Here is a 20,559-nt window from a genome sequence, read left to right as displayed (position 1 = left end):
GTCGCCAACGACATCCTCCTCTCTCCAGACTCTGGCCTCCTCACCATCCTCATCATGCTCGACCTCACTGCAGCCTTCAACACCATCAATGACTCCATCCTCCTCTCCCGCCTGAAATCATTATTGTAATGAGCACCGCACTTCAACCTTGTGCAATAAATACTGACCATGCTTGTTGCAGACCTCTTGCTAATGTAATGTAACTGTTTTAGGTTGTCTAGTGTTCTTTTTTTGTATATACACCATACCTGTAACCAGTAGCTCTGCTGTCCAAGACAAATTTCCTGAAAGGGACAATAAAGTTTATCTATCTATCTATCTATCTATCTATCTATCTATCTATCTATCTATCTATCTATCTATCTATCTATCTAAATCACTCCTCAACATCACCGGTACCGCTCTCTCCTGGCTCAGGTGATATCTTTCAAACAGACAATTCATCAGCATCAATAACTGCACCTAATCTGTCGCTCCTCTGCTGCAAGGCGTCCCCCAGGGTTCGGTGCTTGGCCCCCTCCTGTTCATCCTCTACATCCTTCTTCTTGGTAACATACATAAACATGGTCTCCACTTCCACTGCTACGTGGCGACATACAGATCTACATCTCAACCAGATCCATCACCCCAACAACCTGCTCCACCCTGACCGACTGCCTCAGTCAAATAAAAACATGGATGCAAAATGACTTTCTACAACTGAACTATGACAAAGCAGACATGATAATCATCTGCCCCAAATCCCTCACGAAGAACACTGACAACTTCACCCTGACCATAAACAACTCCACTCTGTACCTGTCACTTCACAGCCGTAATCTGGGATTCACTCTTGACAGCAATCTCACCTTCCAACAACACATCAACCAGATCACTCGGACCGCCTTCTTCTACTTCAAGAACATTGCACACCTCCGCAGGTCACTCTACTTCCCTTCTGCTGAAACCCTCATCCATGCATCCATCACATTCCGAATTTATTACTGCAACAACGTTATTTATGGTTCATTTTCAAAAGTCCTCAATAAACTTCACTATATCCAGAACTCTGCTGCCCACCTCCTCACCCACTCCAGCTCCTGTGAACACATCACCCCTGTCCTCCAAATCCTCCACTGGCTCCCCATCCCACAACACATCCACTTCAAAGTCCTCCATAACCAAGCCCCCCCCCCATACCTCAGAGACCTGCTCCTTCACCACACTCCCTCCTGCAGCCTTCATTCATTTCCCTGAAACATATTTTACTTATAATGAAGCAGAAATATTTGTTTTGTTGGTCAACTGAACAACTAAAGGTTCATTCACAACTAGTTCTGTGTACTTGGATTAAGACCGAACAGTGTTATTTATGAACTGATTTTTACCTGATTAATTTACATATGAGAGAAAAAAACTATACAATTTCTTTGAAATTCTACATTAACTGATTGACTAGGAATAAAAAAGTGATTTTCTGTTATCTAATTCAGTTTAATTTGTTAGTCATCTGAGTTATGATCTGGAAGCTAAAATCCCACCACAGTTTTCTTACTTTGCTCAGATTACAGATGGTTAAGCTGAGGTGTCTTCAGCTCTGTTTGGTTTGGTGTATTTGGCGTTGCAGTGAACTGAAGATGTTTCCACAGGAGGAGAACTGATCTGTCTGTCCTCTCTGATCTCCTCAATCACTCTGCTGGACTGCAGGAGGAAGATGAAGATGAAGAGGAGGAGTTTAGTTTGTTCAGTCAGCTGCTTTAAAGGCATTAGAGGAGATTTAATTTCCTACGACTTTGAACATATCATGCGCATGCGCACATACTGTCACAAGACTGGGACTGTGAACCCAAGCAGCAGGCATAGACAGGAGGGTGAAGTTAAATATGATTTAATTAAAGAAAACCAGAATATTAACTGAACAGAAACACTGAGTGAGGGCAGCCGGAGGGAAACAACGGAGAGGAAAAACTAAACTAATTAACAAAGGGCGGACCAGTAGGCCGAGAAGAGCTAAACCAAAAACTGAACTAAATAGTGGGGAAGATAACTCACAGCAGTCCAAAGTGTCCAGTGTCCGACGGGCAGAAAGGAGGAGCAGAGCAGACTGAGTTGCAGGAGGGGGTGAGAGCAGTGGTGTAGCGGTCCCTGGAGAAGTGGGTATACTCTTAATTTTCACCTTTTTTTAAATTAGTCCAGAAAAACGCCCTGTTTTAGAAACAGTGGCATAGAAGACTACTCTATTCAATTTATTCAGTCATTTCTACTTGCCCACGATTATAAAATTATCATGACTTGATTAGGAGCAGTTTGTAGTTATTACTGGTCACACAAGCAAACTGGATTAATGTAACATGTATTTATCATGAGGCAAACATGGTGTTTCAGTTACTTTTGAACATTTATTTAAATAAAATACTTCAAATATGAAGTTGACAGTGCATCCTTGTTCATATTTCATCATGAATAAAACCTCAATATTGTTTTAGGTCGAATCTTAAACTACCTGTCCCCATTCTTGTGTTTTTACTTACTTTAAAATCAACTACCAGCCAAGAGGTTTTCCCACATTATCCCAATCTAGCTAGCTTCAGACTTACGTTAGAATAACGTTAGCCTTTCAAAACGTTAGGCAGACTCGGCCCGACACTCAGTTTAACCCGTTGCGCTTCAGTTTTGCTTCAGTGTCCCGTTCGCGATACACTTTGAGATCTGCATGAGCAATTTGCTAAATGTCTGAAACTGCAAACGCGATTATGCAAACGCTATACGCTGATGGAAAGCTTAGATTCTCAGGAATCCGCCGGTATAAACCACTTTCAGATGTGATTACCACAGCGGGTAATATAAACACATTTGTCCGACAAACAACGAATATCCATCCATCCTTTCTCTATACACGGCTTCAACATACACAGCGCGACTCACATTTCCGGGTTCATTATTACACACAGATGAAAATATTCCACAAAAAACGGCCATAATCCAACCTTGGACATCCAGACGAAACAAGCCAGTAAACTATTTTGTCCAAAACATGTCTTGAAGTCGGTATATGATCCACGAATAGGTCGTTTTCGAGGAAATGCACCTCGCGATGCGCGTCCAATATTCCCTGTATTTCTCGTCATATTTTTATTTACAAATAGAATATTAGCGATTTTTTTGTACTGAAAATTGCTGGAATTGACTGCAGCTTTAACCACTGGCGACAAAATATCCTCTCCTTGAAATGTGCAGTCATGTTGCCAGTAGTTTAAAACAATGATTCATTTGGAAACCACCTTAAAACTTACCTGAGAATTATATCGTCCATGAAAGTAGGTTCGCTCGATACGTGCCACTCACTTGAAATGTGTTTATTCTGACTTTCTCGCATTTCCGCGCATCTTTCAAGCAGACCTGTCAATCAACTGGAGTGTCACAGAGGTGTTAGCAAAATTTTCCTCTGTATGACCCGCCCTACTCTGCCTCTGATTGGCTCATCCCTAAAGTTAACCAATCGAATCAGTGAAGGTAGCATGTACCAGCCAATTACAGGCAGAGGAGGGTTGTTCATGGCTTCATCATCCTTAAGGAAAAGAGGGCTACCTGGCACACAGATATTACTGAATGATGCGCACCAGGGAGGATTAGAAGTGGGTATACGCAATGCTAACTGAAAAATAAGTGGGTATACGCCGTATACCGCCGTATACCCTGGACTACACCAGTGGGTGAGAGGCAGGCAGGGAGAGGCAGGCAGAGGCAGGCAGAATAATCTGAAGGAGTAGCAGAATCCAAGAAACTACGTGTGGGGGACGATGAACGTAGTGCAGGATTCCAACGGAGTGAGTTATGGCATGGACAGAGGAGCATGGCTGAGTCAATGAACCGGCAGCGTGTTGTGCAGAGAAGCCAGCTTAAATGCTGCAGTGATTGAACATGGAGCTCAGCTGTGTTTCCTTGGCTGAGCTTCTCCTCAGCTGAGCTCAATTAGCTGGATCGGGGGTTGGCACAGGAGGAGTGTGACAGATACAACCTCTCCTCACCTTCCTCTAACCTCCCCCCTCTTAAGATTTACAAAGAAACGCCCCCCTCCAGAAACTTGCGTAGGACTCGTTAGAGTACCTCTAGGACTCGTGAAGTTGCCTACAGCCGCAGTATAATACAATAATACATTTTACCTGTCCAGAAGGAATTTAGCAACCAAGGCATCTGTCTTTAGGTCCATTTGTTGCTTGAGCTGATGCCATCGCCCAAATGACTCCCCAGTAATCACTTTTGTTTTTGCATTCTCGTGATCCAGTTGTCTTTTATTTTCTCTGACCTCAAAAAATGCCTTTCTTTTACGGCTGGGTCCCCCTGGATCTTTATCTGCCATTATGTAAAAAAGATGAGCAAAACAAGTCTCCAGCTAACTACGAAGCTATACCAAAGCAACACATACAGAAAACACGTAAGTCCAAGGCGTACGTAATCTACGTAACTAGGCCTGAGCCGGAAGATTTTTGATTGACAGGAAAGGGAGCAAACCAAACGCCTCTGTCCGAGCGCATTGATTAGCTGATGTTTTTCAGGTCCTGCCATGTCCATAATTATTTTTTTTATTTTAGAGACCATACATACAAGTCCACTAAAGGTCAGTATATTCATTTTATGTGAATCAGACAAATTAAACAACAAAACATCCTCCATAATGCCTTTAACAAACACTAATGAAGTTCATGTGTCTCATATTTACTGACCTCTGACATGTAGGACGAACTGAAAACGAGAAAATGTCGTCTAAGATAAGATAAGATGAGATCTGGTTTCATGTGTACTTTTGATCCATAATTACCTTGATTAACTTCACTACCAACTTATAGTCACCAAGATAACCTTCGAGAAAACCTGTTTGATAATCTGTTAGATAACCAACTAGATAACCTGCTGGTTGGTGAGGTTAGTTCAGGTTTAGATTCAGGTTCAGGTTCAAGTTTAGATTCAGGTTCAGGTTCAGGTTTATGTCAGTTTCCAGGAGATGAATGTGAGTCAGTGATCAGTGATGAAGTGATGGAAGCTGTGTGTGTTTCTGCAGCTTCACCTTTAGGTTTGGTGGATCTTCTCTTCTTGCAGTAAATCATCAGAGGTATTGATAATATGAAGATCATGACCACCAGAATCAGACCCATGTAAAGATACAGACCTGCAGGAGTGTTAACAGGAGAACAGGTTGGTTTTACTCTGACACTTTAGTAAATGAGGAACCACAAGTTTTATACATAGAAATATATTCAGAAAAATAAATGATTCCCATTTGACTCATACTATCAAAACATAGTAGCTTTTAAATGCATATTCTCATATAAAACCACAGGAGCTTCATTTGTGCTGTCAAAAAGTCCCATCAAAATACTTTATCTGGATCAATCAGGGCAATTATTTATTAGACGTACCTGACCATGCTTGAGATGAGCCGGGCTGCTCGGAGGATTCAGTGGAGGATGATGGGAAAAACGATGATGGTGGAAAAGTTGGAAGAGTTTCTGTAAACAGATAAATAGAATATATGAATATTCAGAGAGTCTGCAGGAGGAACAGTTAGAGGTTTCTACATGTTTTACAGCAAAACTGATGAAAACAAGCACTAAATATGTAATTTAAACACAGAAACATTTTATTTACACCCTCAGAGACAGAAAATTAAAATTCACCTGCTTTGACAACAATCTGAAAATCCCAGGATGAAACTGGAAGCAAAGATCTTTCCATAGAACATCTGTACCAACCAGAGTCAGACTTCTTCAGCTGTTTGATGCTCACATGCAGAAAATAATCTGACTCAGGAATGTCCTCTTCATATCTAATGCTGTATCTGCCATCCTCAGCCGTATCCTCTGTTGTTTCAATGAGAATGTTTCCTTCTTCACATGTTCCCCGGCAGAATATGTTTTTGATCCCAGGTAAAGTAAATAGACATGTAACTGTGATGTCTTCTCCTTCCATTACTGTGTGGATTCGGCCGTCTGCATTGACACATCCAGTGTTTTCATCCTGCAGTGCTGTTAAAAAGATAAATAATCAATAGTTACTAACATCATCCTGTAACACGCTGCAGTCTGAACATAATATATTTTTGCCTATTAAATTAAAACTGAGACGCTGTTAAAAGCTCACAAGTAAAAGCTACAGACTGGACCTGGAGTTCAGTTTGTTCTTTATTTTCTGTCAGACGTCTTCATCTGCTGATTCTATCTTTACTGCTGAAGTTAAGTTTTAATGTGTTGCTTCACAACCACAGCTGCCGTCAGTGGTTTACTGGAATTCTGCAATTCTGTTCCTCTTTAGCTTCTTTAAAATTATTTTAAATTTAGTTCACCAGCAGCACTGAACTGGATGATGTAGCTAAGATGCCAAAAAAGGAAGATAAATCTGGAGGAAAAAAGTGAAGTGATGCTAAAAATTAAAAAGGGGAATTTGCAGACTGACACGTTTGGACACTTTAATATCCTCACAGGTTTATATTTTAAGATGTTTAAGACTGACTCTGTGTAGATTTAAACATGTTTTACTTCTGTGACTCTAAACATATTTTTCTGAGTCTATCTGATGGTTACAGTTTCCTGAGTTTGCTGCGTTTGTGCCAAAGCAACACAAATATACAGCCGACATACAACAGAAGTCAACCACAAACTCATGTTTTTGATGAATTCTCAAAGAAAAAGCTGCACAAGTAATAAAAACTGTTGAAAAGTAGAAAAAACCTTTGTTTGAACCCTTTAATGTCCTCACAGGTTTATATTTTAAGACAATAAGTTCCAATAAACTGCTTGTTCCAGTGACTCATATCCAACTGTTAACTTCATGTTTAACTACAGAAACCAACAACATGGAACAGAGTTCTCACTTAAAACTGTTCAATGAGGTGCAAAACTTCCTGATCAACTCTAAAGAAATGAAGAAAAATAAGTGTGAGAAGATCAACAATGAACAGAAATCAGAAGTGACTGAACTCACCGATGAAGAGGAAACAGAAAAAAGTGTGGAAGACTTTCATGTTGAGGCTCTGATGCTTTAATGCTGCTTCTCTTCTTTCTTCTCTGACAAACCAGGAACTGCTCACTTCTCTTAATGATGGTCCCTCCTACAAACTCAGCTCTACACTCCTCCCCTCTTCTTTAACCTCTTTATTCTAGCGCAGAGTCAAAGTTCAGCTGTCCGTCTATACACACCACTTTCTATAGAGCTCATTAAATTACAGTTAATGTTCATTTATTGGCAGCGCTGCAGTTTTATCAGGTCAAACATGTCAAGGAAAAGTTGCTCTTTCCCTTTTCTGGTCTGTATTCTAACTCTGACCTTCTCCCAACTCCAACATATACCTGAAGATCAGAGAGAATCCTCAGAAGTGATGCTGGCACTGCCTGCATGTACTGCTGCTCTGTCGGTGTCACTTCTCCTGACGTCAGTAAACCTTCCTCACAACCTAAGTCATCAGATTCTCCAGTGTGTCTCTCTGTGTCTGCCTCCTCATCCTCTCTCCACCTCACTGAATTTCTACAACAAATCTGTTCACAGTTTAGAGGCTGGTTTTGCAGTAAACTGAAGATATTTCCACAGGAGGAGAACTGATCTGTCTGTCCTCTCTGATCTCCTCAATCACTCTGCTGGACTGCAGGAGGAAGATGAAGATGAAGAGGAGTTTAGTTTGTGTCAATCAGTGCGTTCACAAAGCCTGACTTCCTGCTTGTGGCTTGTGGTTGTAGAAGGCTAAGGCTCTGTATCCAAAGTTTTTAGTTGGCAATATGACCTGACAAAGAGGGATTTAGCATTTTAAATGCAAAAGAGGTCCTAAAGACCTTCATATTGCAGTCTTATGTACTGTTCGCACGGAATTAGTATTACCTGGGGACCTCTGGTGATTTCTAATAATTGCCGAGGAGGTCGGTGATCTTAATCCCGTGCGAATGTGCCATGTCGGTAATTGGTAAAGTAATAATTCCCCCGCAAATTACCTACTGTATTTCGTCGAAGACAGACGTCCTGTGACAATACTGGTCCCGTGCGAATCTGCATCTTGGTGATTGGGGGTTATTTCATTTGTTGTTTTTTATTGCGTGTCTTTTTTTTTTTTTACATCTTTCTCGGTTGAATTATGGAGGCTGCGGTGGAAATTACTGACAGCATTTTCGGAGCAAATGCAGGGGTAGGTTTATACACAACAGGTCTATAGGGCATTAGCAGAAATGGCAAAATCAGATCCACCAGAAGAGGGAAGTTTGGAAGGGTACTGAGATGGATGACATGCGTAGCAGCATGTGTTAAGCACATCTTTCAACAGGCTGAATCCAAACGCCCTGACTGCCCGTTATCCCGACTGCGCTGCCCGCTGTTCTAAAGTCACGTTGCTGCTTTGACATGTTTACTGTTGCCATGACAACTACATACCATGTTAAAAGTGATCATTTTCACCTGAACCACAAGCTTTCCATGAACCTAACCTAGTGGTTTTTGTGCCTAAACCTAATGAAACAATAACAATGGTGCTGTTACAACATAGGTTTTTAATGTATTTAAAGTTTAGTTGTGCAAGCGGTGTCTGTATTTTTTTTTTTTTTCGAGTAGCGGCCGGCCACTTTGCACCACAGACTGTGTATATATACAGTATATACTATACATATATATAAAATCTATTCTTCACACATGGACGTGACAACAGCGGATGTTGTGACCAGCACAGATTGACATCATATCCGGGCTGTAACGTCAGTAAATTTGAGTAAAATACAGACTTCGCTTATCCCATGCGAATGAGCTTCAAGAAACACAGACATCCTGGGGTAACTTAAAAAATACCAGAGGTCCCCAGGTCGTACTAATCCTGTGAAACTAGTACATAAGAATGCCTTCGATAAGTCTGTGAGATGACAGTGCCAACCACTGTGCTCATGCTTGATACAACAAAACAAACAAATGTAACTCAACACAACAAATGATAGGATTTTTTTTTTAAACCACCCACACTAAACAGCCACACGGTCTTCCTGTTCCTTCCTGTTAAATACTTAAAAATGTAAACTTGAAATAAGTAAATGTGTAAACATTAAACCCTTTAAAGTGACTAATTAAACCCAGATGCAGCCACTGGGTGTCATGGTTGTTCTGTTTACATACAGCTGCAGGATTTACAGTGAAAAATGAACCAACAGTGAGGAAAAATGTGACAGGAACAACATGGAGGGAATATTTTTATTGTAACCTGACGTTGACCTTTAATAGTACCAACCTGCTGCAGTGTCTCATAGTAACTAGTAGTTACACTTTCACTGCAAAACTGGAGGAAAACAGTGGATCAAAATATATCTAAAAATGTTTAGTACAACATAAAGACCAGATCCTGTTTAAACTGCCAATGTTCAATTCAATGTCAAGTTTATTTTCATTTAAAAAAAATGTAAAATACGTTTTCCTGATTGTTTTGTTTTTCCTAAAATATCAGTTGAGTTGGTGAATAAAGTGAAGGAGGTTTGTTACTGTTGGATATTTAAAGAGTTTACAGCTTGTTGTTGTCATGGTGACTAAATGATAGTTATGTAAAATGCTTTAACAAACCAACTGTAGCTTTTGCAATATATTTTTAAAGTACATTAATGTATGAAAAACAAAATGTATAATAGCAGCACAACAGCCTCCCAGAAAGAGCAGGGGCCAGTTTCACGAAGCAGGTTCAGTGAAAACTCTGAGTTTCTTAACCCTGAAATGAGGGAAACTCAGAATTTTCCGTTTCAAAAAGGGAGGTCACTCCAACCAGTGAAAGAGGGGTAACTCGAGCCTGTTTCACAAAGAGGGGTAACTTAAACTCTCGGTCAGTTACCGCAGTAACAGACTCTATGACTCTAACCTGTTCGCCAGCAGGTTTATCTGAGGAAACCTCGAGTTTCTCTCCGTCTCCGCCCTCTTTCAGCCACACACGCTGTTTCATTTCCTCATCCAGTCAGCTGGTGAGTTTTGGCGTAGCCTAACTCTGCCGTCTGTCTAAATAGCATGTCTTTTCATTAACGATCCAGTGGATAAAGGAGCAGCATTACTGCACAGATAATTACAGTGCCTTGTGAAAGTATTCGGCCCCCTTGAACTTTTCAACCTTTTGCCACATTTCAGGCTTCAAACATAAAGATATAAAATTTTAATTTTTGTCAAGAATCAACAACAATTGGGACACAATCGTGAAGTGGAATGAAATTTATTGGATATTTTATACTTTTTTAACAAATAAAAAACTGAAAAGTGGGGTGTGCAATATTATTCGGCCCCTTTACTTTCAGTGCAGCAAACTCACTCCAGAAGTTCAGTGAGGATCTCTGAATGATCCAATGTTGTCCTAAATGACTGATGATGATAAATAGAATCCACCTGTGTGTAATCAAGTCTCCGTATAAATGCACCTGCTCTGTGATAGTCTCAGGGTTCTGTTTAAAGTGCAGAGAGCATCATGAAGACCAAGGAACACACCAGGCAGGTCCGAGATACTGTTGTGGAGAAGTTTAAATCCGGATTTGGATACAAAAAGATTTCCCAAGCTTTAAACATCTCAAGGAGCACTGTGCAAGCAATCATATTGAAATGGAAGGAGTATCAGACCACTGCAAATCTACCAAGACCCGGCTGTCCCTCTAAACTTTCACCTCCAACAAGGAGAAGACTGATCAGAGATGCAGCCAAGAGGCCCATGATCACTCTGGATGAACTGCAGAGATCTACAGCTGAGGTGGGAGAGTCTGTCCATAGGACAACAATCAGTCGTACACTGCACAAATCTGGCCTTTATGGAAGAGTGGCAAGAAGAAAGCCATTTCTCAAAGATATCCATAAAAAGTCTGGTTTGAAGTTTGCCACAAGCCACCTGGGAGACACACCAAACATGTGGAAGAAGGTGCTCTGGTCAGATGAAACCAAAATCCAACTTTTTGGCCACAATGCAAAACAATATGTTTGGCGTAAAAGCAACACAGCTCATCACCCTGAACACACTATCCCCACTGTCAAACATGGTGGTGGCAGCCTCATGGTTTGGGCCTGCTTTTCTTCAGCAGGGACAGGGAAGATGGTTAAAATTGATGGGAAGATGAATGGAGCCAAATACAGGAGCATTCTGGAAGAAAACCTGTTGGAGTCTGCAAAAGACCTGAGACTGGGACGGAGATTTATCTTCCAACAGGACAATGATCCAAAACATAAAGCCAAATCTACAATGGAATGGTTCACAAATAAACGTATCCAGGTGTTAGAATGGCCAAGTCAAAGTCCAGACCTGAATCCAATCCAGAATCTGTGGGCAGAGCTGAAGACTGCTGTTCACAAACGCTCTCCATCCAACCTCACTGAGCTTGAGCTGTTTTGCAAGGAAGAATGGGCAAGAATTTCAGTCTCTCGATGTGCAAAACTGATAGAGACATACCCCAAGCGACTTGCAGCTGTAATTGCAGCAAAAGGTGGCGCTACAAAGTATTAATGCAAGGGGGCCGAATAATATTGCACACCCCACTTTTCAGGTTTTTATTTGTTAAAAAAGTTTAAAATATCCAATAAATTTCGTTCCACTTCACGATTGTGTCCCACTTGTTGTTGATTCTTGACAAAAAATTAGAATTTTATATCTTTATGTTTGAAGCTTGAAATGTGGCGAAAGGTTGAAAAGTTCAAGGGGGCCGAATACTTTCTCAAGGCACTGTAACTATTGTTTATCAGACCGCGCATAAATGTTCTCGCATTTCCGGACAATTATCGGTTTGAGCGGTACCGTTTTGTAATCGTTTCAAGTCCATAATCTACATAAACAACCTAATCCGTCCTTACATTTACATTACCAGCCGCAGTCATGCTCTCACATCCAGCAGATATTGTGTGTTGCGCTGCGGTTCTTTGCAAATGGAAGTTTTTATATGTCAGAGATGCAGAGCACTACAGTAAGACAACTGTATGCAGGACAGTCAGAAAAGTGTTCCTGGCCCTGAAACGACTTTTACCATCATTGTGGTTTTCCTGGACCACAATGATGTCAGAGCATCAAGGAGGAGTTCCACAGGATTGCAGGTGAATGATGTAGAGATCTGTTGAATTCATTTTAAATCATATTCTGTTAATGACATTGTGCTGCAACCTCAGACTGGGATTAGTCATTTGAATTTCTTTTAGGATTTCCCAGGGAATGTTTTTATATTTCATCTTAAACTGCTGCCCCGTGCACTTCTCCCCCGCGAGATTTCACCTAAATGAAATAACTTAATATTCTGCCATTCAGACAGTTATTCCCTGTAATATTATTACGATTACAAAGGAATACATTTTAACTTACGCACTGATCCGGGCAGCAGTGTTCTCCACTCCGTCTCCCTCGCTTTTGCAGCTGTAGTGTGTTGCGTGTGTCCCAGTGAATTAATTAATATTTCTTCATGTAAAAAGAGTCAATAGAAAAGTGTATTAAAAATGATCAAATACATATGTTTGGTTTGTTAAAATTATGTGTATAAAAGTTCATAAGAATGTTTAGAATGGTTAAACGCGTTTTATTTCATTTATTTTGGAAAAGGAGAAATGTATGTGGTCATGAATGCACTTTACTTTAGGTTAACTGGTTCTCATGAAAGGCATGCAGTGAGGTCATGTGTGTGTGTGTGTGTGTGTGTGTGTGTGTGTGTGTGTGTGTGTGTGTGTGTGTGTGTGTGTGTGTGTCTGTGTCTGTGTGTGTGTGTGTGTGTGTGTGTGTCTGTGTGTGTGTGTGTGTGTGTGTGTGTGTGTGTGTGTGTGTGTATGTATTTGTTGTTGTTGTTTTTTTGGTCAGCAAAAAATGTATATCCAGTATTTTGTTTCCTGCTTCTCTGCTCCACATGGTGCAAAAAAGGAAGTAAATTTTTCTGTGATCCATATACCAGGGACATCCAGGGTATCCATACCTGGGTATCCCATTTCTATTACTGCCTACAGAATTTTGACTTTAATGCAGCATCATAGCATGTCCCTCCTTGCAAATAAGTTAAGTATGCTTCTGACGAGTAAAACAGAAAAGTCCTGTATGACAGTGAATATGGAGTGGGACTTTTCTTTGGCACTTTCATTATACACTTAGATGGAACCATTTGTGTATAGTACAGTCATTTTACAGATAGCCATAATGGACAGAATATGCTAGAAAAAAATCTAAATTAATCTAAGCCCCTTTCCTTGTGTTTTGTTTGCAGCCTACATGAGGCGGTGCACGATGAAGAACTGGAAACCAGTGGAAGAGGCCAAGCTTAAAAAGGCACGCATAAATACTCCCCCTGTCAAAAGTTTTAGGACAGGTTCTAATTCATTTGAATGAGAAAGTGTCCTAAAACTTTTGACAGGGGGTGTAAATGCTGTCAGAGGTCAGTAAAGTGACTGGCTCTTCAGACATAATGTTTACAACTGCCCCTTGTTCATCAGTATGCCCCTTGTTTACTAGTCCTGTTTTTTTTTTTTTTTTTTTTACCATTGTTTGACATGTTTTTAAACCAGTGGTTCTGAACTGGTAGGTCAAGACCCAAATGTGTGTTGCTGGGGCATTTTCAATGGGTTGTAAATTCAATAATCTTGTAAATTTTGTACCTTTTTTCAAAGTTAAAACTTGTTTTTATAACTGTCTTTTCAAAAATTGTGACTTTTGTGATTGCTATCATTGTTACAGTTCATTATTCATTGTGTTGTATTAAATAAATGGGGCTGCAGTTTGCTCTCAGTTGGTTCTTATTTCTTCCATTTTAATCCTTCCATTTTAATCTCATTCTTGTTTTACCTTTGTCCCAAAGTCATTATCACATTATCTCACTTTTCTAAAGATGTGATGATGAGATCTCATCTATGACTTACATTTCTCCTACATGTTTCAAAAGCTCCTTCTCACATTATCTCAATTTTGCTCCTAAGGGGGTTTTAGGAGCCATAATTCAGACTGAGATGATCTTAAGATTAAAGGCAATTGAGATCTCTCTTAAAACTCCTTAGTGCTTCTCCTGGCGTTGTAGGAGCAATAAACAAGACATGAATTAGATCATAAAGATACAATGATAAGATCTCATCGATGACTTACATTTCTCCTACAAGTCTCAAAAACGCAGTGTCACGTTATCTCAATTTTGCTCCTAAGGAGGTTTTAGGAGCAATAAGTCAGACTGAGGTGATCTCAAAAAGATCTTCAATTGAGATCTCCTTGCTGTCTCGAGAATGCAAGAAATGACTATTGTGAGCAAGAAAATTTTCCTCTGGGTGCTTAAAAAATGCTGTAAAAAATAGACTTAAATTGATTAAATCAGAAGCAAAATCCTACAAGTTGACAACCAACACTGTGTGAGAGTAGTTCAAGAAGGTTGTCCAGGAGGTTATCTTGATGATTTTCTTGGTGAGCAAAAGCTGACAATAAAGCTTGTGCTGGTAGTTCCAGACGAATAGCAAACACGAAACCAAACGGCATCATTTCCTGTTGTTTCACACAGAGCTTTTGTTCCATCTATCAACAAGATCAAAGTAAAAGCCACAGTCCGGTACCAGTAAATGTCAAGAAGAACAGGAAGACCGTGTGGCTGTTTAGTGTGGGTGGTTTAAAAAAAAAAAATCCTATCATTTGTTGTGTTGAGTTACATTTGTTTGTTTTGTTGTATCAAGCATGAGCACAGTGGTTGGCACTGTCATCTCACAGACTTATCGAAGGCATTCTTATGTACTAGTTTCACAGGATTAGTACGACCTGGGGACCTCTGGTATTTTTTAAGTTACCCCAGGATGTCTGTGTTTCTTGAAGCTCATTCGCATGGGATAAGCGAAGTCTGTATTTTACTCAAATTTACTGACGTTACAGCCCGGATATGATGTCAATCTGTGCTGGTCACAACATCCGCTGTTGTCACGTCCATGTGTCAAGAATAGACTTTATATATATGTATAGTATATACTGTATATATACACAGTCTGTGGTGCAAAGTGGCCGGCCGCTACTCGAAAAAAAAATACAGACACCGCTTGCACAACTAAACTTTACATACATTAAAAACCTATGTTGTAACAGCACCATTGTTATTGTTTCATTAGGTTTAGGCACAAAAACCACTAGGTTAGGTTCATGGAAAGCTTGTGGTTCAGGTGAAAATGATCACTTTTAACATGGTATGTAGTTGTCATGGCAACAGTAAACATGTCAAAGCAGCAACGTGACTTTAGAACAGCGGGCAGCGCAGTCGGGATAACGGGCAGTCAGGGCGTTTGGATTCAGCCTGTTGAAAGATGTGCTTAACACATGCTGCTACGCATGTCATCCATCTCAGTACCCTTCCAAACTTCCCTCTTCTGGTGGATCTGATTTTGCCATTTCTGCTAATGCCCTATAGACCTGTTGTGTATAAACCTACCCCTGCATTTGTTCCGAAAATGCTGTCAGTAATTTCCACCGCAGCCTCCATAATTCAACCGAGAAAGATGTAAAAAAAAAAAAAAGACACGCAATAAAAAACAACAAATGAAATAACCCCCAATCACCAAGATGCAGATTCGCACGGGACTAGTATTGTCACAGGACGTCTGTCTTCGACGAAATACAGTAGGTAATTTGCGGGGGAATTATTACTTTACCAATTACCGACATGGCACATTCGCACGGGATTAAGATCACCGACCTCCTCGGCAATTATTAGAAATCACCAGAGGTCCCCAGGTAATACTAATTCCGTGCGAACAGTACATAAGACTGCAATATGAAGGTCTTTAGGACCTCTTTTGCATTTAAAATGCTAAATCCCTCTTTGTCAGGTCATATTGCCAACTAAAAACTTTGGATACAGAGCCTTAGCCTTCTACAACCACAAGCCACAAGCAGGAAGTCAGGCTTTGTGAACGCACTGATTGACACAAACTAAACTCCTCTTCATCTTCATCTTCCTCCTGCAGTCCAGCAGAGTGATTGAGGAGATCAGAGAGAACAGACAGATCAGTTCTCCTCCTGTGGAAATATCTTCAGTTTACTGCAAATCCAGCCTCTAAACTGTGAACAGATTTGTTGTAGAAATTCAGTGAGGTGGAGAGAGGATGAGGAGGCAGACACAGAGAGACACACTGGAGACTCTGATGACTTACACACGTGGACAAAATTGTTGGTACCCCTCAGTTAAAGAAGGAAAAACCCACAATTCTCACTGAAATCACTTGAAACTCACAAAAGTAACAATAAATAAAAATTTATTGAAAATTAAATCATCAAAATCAGCCATCACTTTTGAATTGTTGATTAACATAATTATTTAAAAAAAACAAACTAATGAAATAGGGCTGGACAAAAATGATGGTACCCATAACTTAATATTTTGTTGCACAACCTTTTGAGGCAATCACTGCAATTAAACGATTTCTGTATTTGTCAATGAGCGTTCTGCAGCTGTCAACAGGTATTTTGGCCCACTCCTCATGAGCAAACAGCTCCAGTTGTCTCAGGTTTGATGGGTGTCTTCTCCAAATGGCATGTTTCAGCTCCTTCCACATATGTTCAATGGGATTCAGATCTGGGCTCATAGAAGGCCACTTTAGAATAGTCCAACGCTTTTCTCTCAGCCATTCTTGGGTGTTTTTGGCTGTGCGTTTTGGATCGTTGTCCTGTTGGAAGACCCATGACCTGCGACTGAGACCAAGCTTTCTGACACTAGGCAGCACATTTCTCTCCAGAATGCCTTGATAGTCTTCAGATTTCATCGTACCTTGCACACTTTCAAGACACCCTGTGCCAGATGCAGCAAAGCAGCCCCAAAACATTACTGAGCCTCCTCCATGTTTCACCGTAGGGACAGTGTTCTTTTCTTCGTATGCTTGGTTTTTGAGTCTATGAACATAGAGTTGATGTGCCTTACCAAAAAGCTCCAGTTTGGTCTCATCTGTCCAAAGGACATTCTCCCAGAAGCTTTGTGGCTTGTCAACATGCATTTTTGCAAATTCCAGTCTGGCTTTTTTATGAGTTTTTTTCAGCAGTGGTGTCCTCCTTGGTCGTCTCCCATGAAGTCCACTTTGGCTCAAACAACGACGAATGGTGCGATCTGACACTGATGTACCTTGGCCTTGGAGTTCACCTTTAATTTCTTTGGAGGTTGCTCTGGGCTCTTTGGATACAATTCCAACGATCCGTCTCTTCAATTTGTCATCAATTTTCCTCTTGCGGCCACGTCCAGGGAGGTTGGCTACTGTCCCGTGGGTCTTGAACTTCTGAATAATATGAGCCACTGTTGTCACAGGAACTTCAAGCTGTTTAGAGATGGTCTTATAGCCTTTACCTTTAAGATGTTTGTCTATAATTTTTTTTCGGATGTCCTGGGACAATTCTCTCCTTCGCTTTCTGTTGTCCATGTTCAGTGTGGTACACACCTTTTCACCAAACAGCAGGGTGACTACTTGTCTCCCTTTAAATAGGCAGACTGACTGATTATGAGTTTGGAAACACCTGTGATGTCAATTAAATGACACACCTGAGTTAATCATGTCACTCTGGTCAAATAGTTTTCAATCTTTTATAGAGGTACCATCATTTTTGTCCAGGCCTGTTTCATTAGTTTGTTTTTTTAAATAATTATGTTAATCAACAATTCAAAAGTAATGGCTGTTTTTGATTATTTAATTTTCAATACATTTTTATTTATTGTTACTTTTGTGAGTTTCAAGTGATTTCAGTGAGAATTGTGGGTTTTTCCTTCTTTCACTGAGGGGTACCAACAATTTTGTCCACGTGTGTAGGTTGTGAGGAAGGTTTACTGACGTCAGGAGAAGTGACACCGACAGAGCAGCAGTACATGCAGGCAGTGCCAGCATCACTTCTGAGGATTCTCTCTGATCTTCAGGTATATGTTGGAGTTGGGAGAAGGTCAGAGTTAGATTACAGACCAATATGAAGACAACTGATCTGTGTAACAGCTGCAAGGAAATACTTTAGAAAAGGGAAAGAGCAACTTTTCCTTGACATGTTTGACCTGATAAAACTGCAGCGCTGCCAATAAATGAACATTAACTGTAATTTAATGAGCTCTATAGAAAGTGGTGTGTATAGACGGACAGCTGAACTTTGACTCTGCGCTAGAATAAAGAGGTTAAAGAAGAGTGGAGGAGTGTAGAGCTGAGTTTGTAGGAGGGACCATCATTAAGAGAAGTGAGCAGTTCCTGGTTTGTCAGAGAAGAAAGAAGAGAAGCAGCATTAAAGCATCAGAGCCTCAACATGAAAGTCTTCCACACTTTTTTCTGTTTCCTCTTCATCGGTGAGTTCAGTCACTTCTGATTTCTGTTCATTGTTCATCTTCTCACACTTATTTTTCCTTATTTTTTTTAGAGTTGATCAGGAAGTTTTGCACCTCATTGAACAGTTTTAAGTGAGAACTCTGTTCCATGTTGTTGGTTTCTGAAGTTAAACATGAAGTTAACAGTCAGATATGAGTCACTGGAACATGCAGTTTATGGAAAGTTAATGTCTTAAAATATCAACCTGTGAGGACATTAAAGGTTTAAACAAAGTTTTTGTCTTTTCAATATTGTTTAAATTCCTTTTCACTTTTTTCCCCACAAGAACCAAACAAAAGTTTGCTGTTGACTTCTGTTGTATGTTGACTGTATATCTCTGTTGCTTTGACACAACGCAGCAAACACAGGAAACTGTAACCATCACACTCAGAAAGATAGGTTTAGTGTTACAGAAGTAAAACATGTTCAGAGCTACACAGAGTAAGTCTTAAACTTCTTAAAATATAAACCTGCGAGGACATTAAAGCGTTCAAACAAGCATGTCAATGTGCATTACCTTTTGCGTCACTTCCCTTTTTCCTTCCGAATAATTTTTTGCATCAGTTAAATGGCCTAGTTTAGTGCTTCCAGTTAGCTAAATTTAAAATATTTTTAAAAAAGCTCCAGAGGATCAGAATTGCAGAATTACAGTAAACCACTGGGAGCAGCTGTGGTTGTGAAGCAACACATTGTCATAGTGCCATACAGAGACCCACGCACAGGGCAACAAGAACACAACAGCCAGAGTACAGTTGGCGGTTTTATTATAATGCACAGCAAAACACAAGAATAAACTCAATACCAATCACAATGAAGCAGAGCCAAAAGGAACAGGAGTACCACTAAGAGCGGCTGCAGAATACTATCAACCAACTGGATCAGAAAATTAACAAAATGGGGCTAACCCGAACCTAGTACAACCAGGGCAGGAGAGCTAACGGGATAACAGGAATCTGAATGCCAGAATGGTGAAAACCATCTACTAGCGGAAAACACTCTACTCTGATATGAAACCAAAACTCAAAGCATGCAGAATGCAGCAGCAAAAGCTGATGCCTACAACAACACAATTAAATCAGCAAAACTCACAACACTCAACTTGACATGAGGCGAGTCTGGAACTTAACTGGCAGAGAGTTCTGGTGGCTACAAGGGAAGGAGAGGTGGGCCGAGGTGGAGTGAGGCTGGCGTGATGGAGGAGACGAGACAGATGCTGTGGCTGGAGGAAGCACGGCGTGGGTCTCTGGGATGGACGATGAACAGGGCAGACAGAGCATTTCCAGGGACAGGTTTTGGAGACCAGGCGAGGATCCAGAACTGTGACAAAAAAACACAGTTAGAGCAGGAGTTTTCCTCGGAGCCGGATACGAACACTAATCAAGAACAACTTGACAATTTAATGGTCCGGGCGATGAGTGGTGACCGCATATGGCTTATGTGTACACGATGTTTAGTTGCTGCAGGTCATCCCCACCTGGCAATAATCAGTCCGGATTACTAATAGACAGCACGCTGCCACACACCACACACACCTACAGAGAAAGAGAGGAAGGGAGAGAGAGAGCCTGCCGCTATTTAGCGTAAGAAGTGGAGGGTGTAGCACATTAAAACTTAACTTCAGCAGTAAAGATAGAATCAGCAGATGAAGACGTCTGACAGAAAATAAAAGAACAAACTAAACTCCAGGTCCAGTCTGTAGCTTTTACTTGTGAGCTTTTAACAGCGTCTCAGTTTCCTTTTGCTTCGTTCAGTTGTCAAAAAGATAAACTTTATTGATCATCAGGTAAATTCACACATTATAGCAGCTCTGAAGACATAAACAGAAGCAGAAAAAGTGAAGACTGATGGAAAAAAATGAAGCAGAAACCATGATGAAATATAAAAACATTGAAATAATTAGTTTAAAAACAGACAAAATGACATTTACAGCCATGACCATAAGTTTGGTCACAAGTACCATGACGCTTGTGAATCTTAGAAAATACCACAAAATCAACCAAAATGAAATGTATTTCATTTTGGTTGATGGCTATGACTGGTATTTATATTGTAAGTGACAATTTTGTGGTATTTTCTAAGATTCACAAGCGTCATACTTGTGTCCAAACTTATGGCAATGGCTGTATGTGACATGATGTATGATTGTACCCATAATTTAAATACACATATGGTGTTTGGAATCAGACTTGAAGAGAAAAATGTTTTTGAAAAATTTTACAAAAATATATCATCTTAAGAGTGCAGTGTGTTACAGGATGATGTTAGTAACTATTGATTATTTATCTTTTTAACAGCACTACAGGATGA

At 40.3% G+C, this 20,559-nt stretch overlaps 1 protein-coding gene and 2 long non-coding RNA genes across 4 annotated transcripts in view; 1 reads left to right on the top strand and 2 right to left on the bottom strand.

Moving 5' to 3' along the window:
* The window catches only part of LOC127534550 (uncharacterized), a 532,033-nt gene that overhangs the window by 1,222 nt on the left and 510,252 nt on the right, over nt 1-20,559 (bottom strand). The window contains exon 3 of the long non-coding RNA XR_007942704.1: nt 1,535-1,680. This is a non-coding gene — a long non-coding RNA (uncharacterized LOC127534550). The remainder of the gene's footprint in view (nt 1-1,534; nt 1,681-20,559) is intronic.
* LOC110960721 (uncharacterized) overlaps nt 1-20,559 on the top strand; it is a 435,352-nt gene that overhangs the window by 54,431 nt on the left and 360,362 nt on the right. The window contains exon 1 of one of the 2 annotated variants that reach the window (XM_051950016.1): nt 18,126-18,233. The exons of the other annotated variant lie outside the window; for it this stretch is intronic. Coding sequence (XP_051805976.1) covers nt 18,194-18,233 — 40 coding nt within the window. The 5' untranslated portion in view covers nt 18,126-18,193. Of the gene's footprint in view, nt 1-18,125; nt 18,234-20,559 lie in introns of those variants that run through there. 2 annotated transcript variants of the gene reach the window in all.
* Nucleotides 5,395-7,195, bottom strand: LOC127534551 (uncharacterized). Its single transcript, XR_007942707.1, has 3 exons — nt 6,958-7,195; nt 5,655-6,002; nt 5,395-5,486 (listed from the first exon to the last, which is right to left on the bottom strand). It is a non-coding gene; the product is annotated as an uncharacterized LOC127534551 (long non-coding RNA).

The sequence above is a fragment of the Acanthochromis polyacanthus genome, chromosome 6, assembly GCF_021347895.1.
Source record: "Acanthochromis polyacanthus isolate Apoly-LR-REF ecotype Palm Island chromosome 6, KAUST_Apoly_ChrSc, whole genome shotgun sequence".
NCBI classification, from domain to species: domain Eukaryota; kingdom Metazoa; phylum Chordata; class Actinopteri; family Pomacentridae; genus Acanthochromis; species Acanthochromis polyacanthus.
This window is presented reverse-complemented; position numbering and strand designations above follow the sequence as displayed.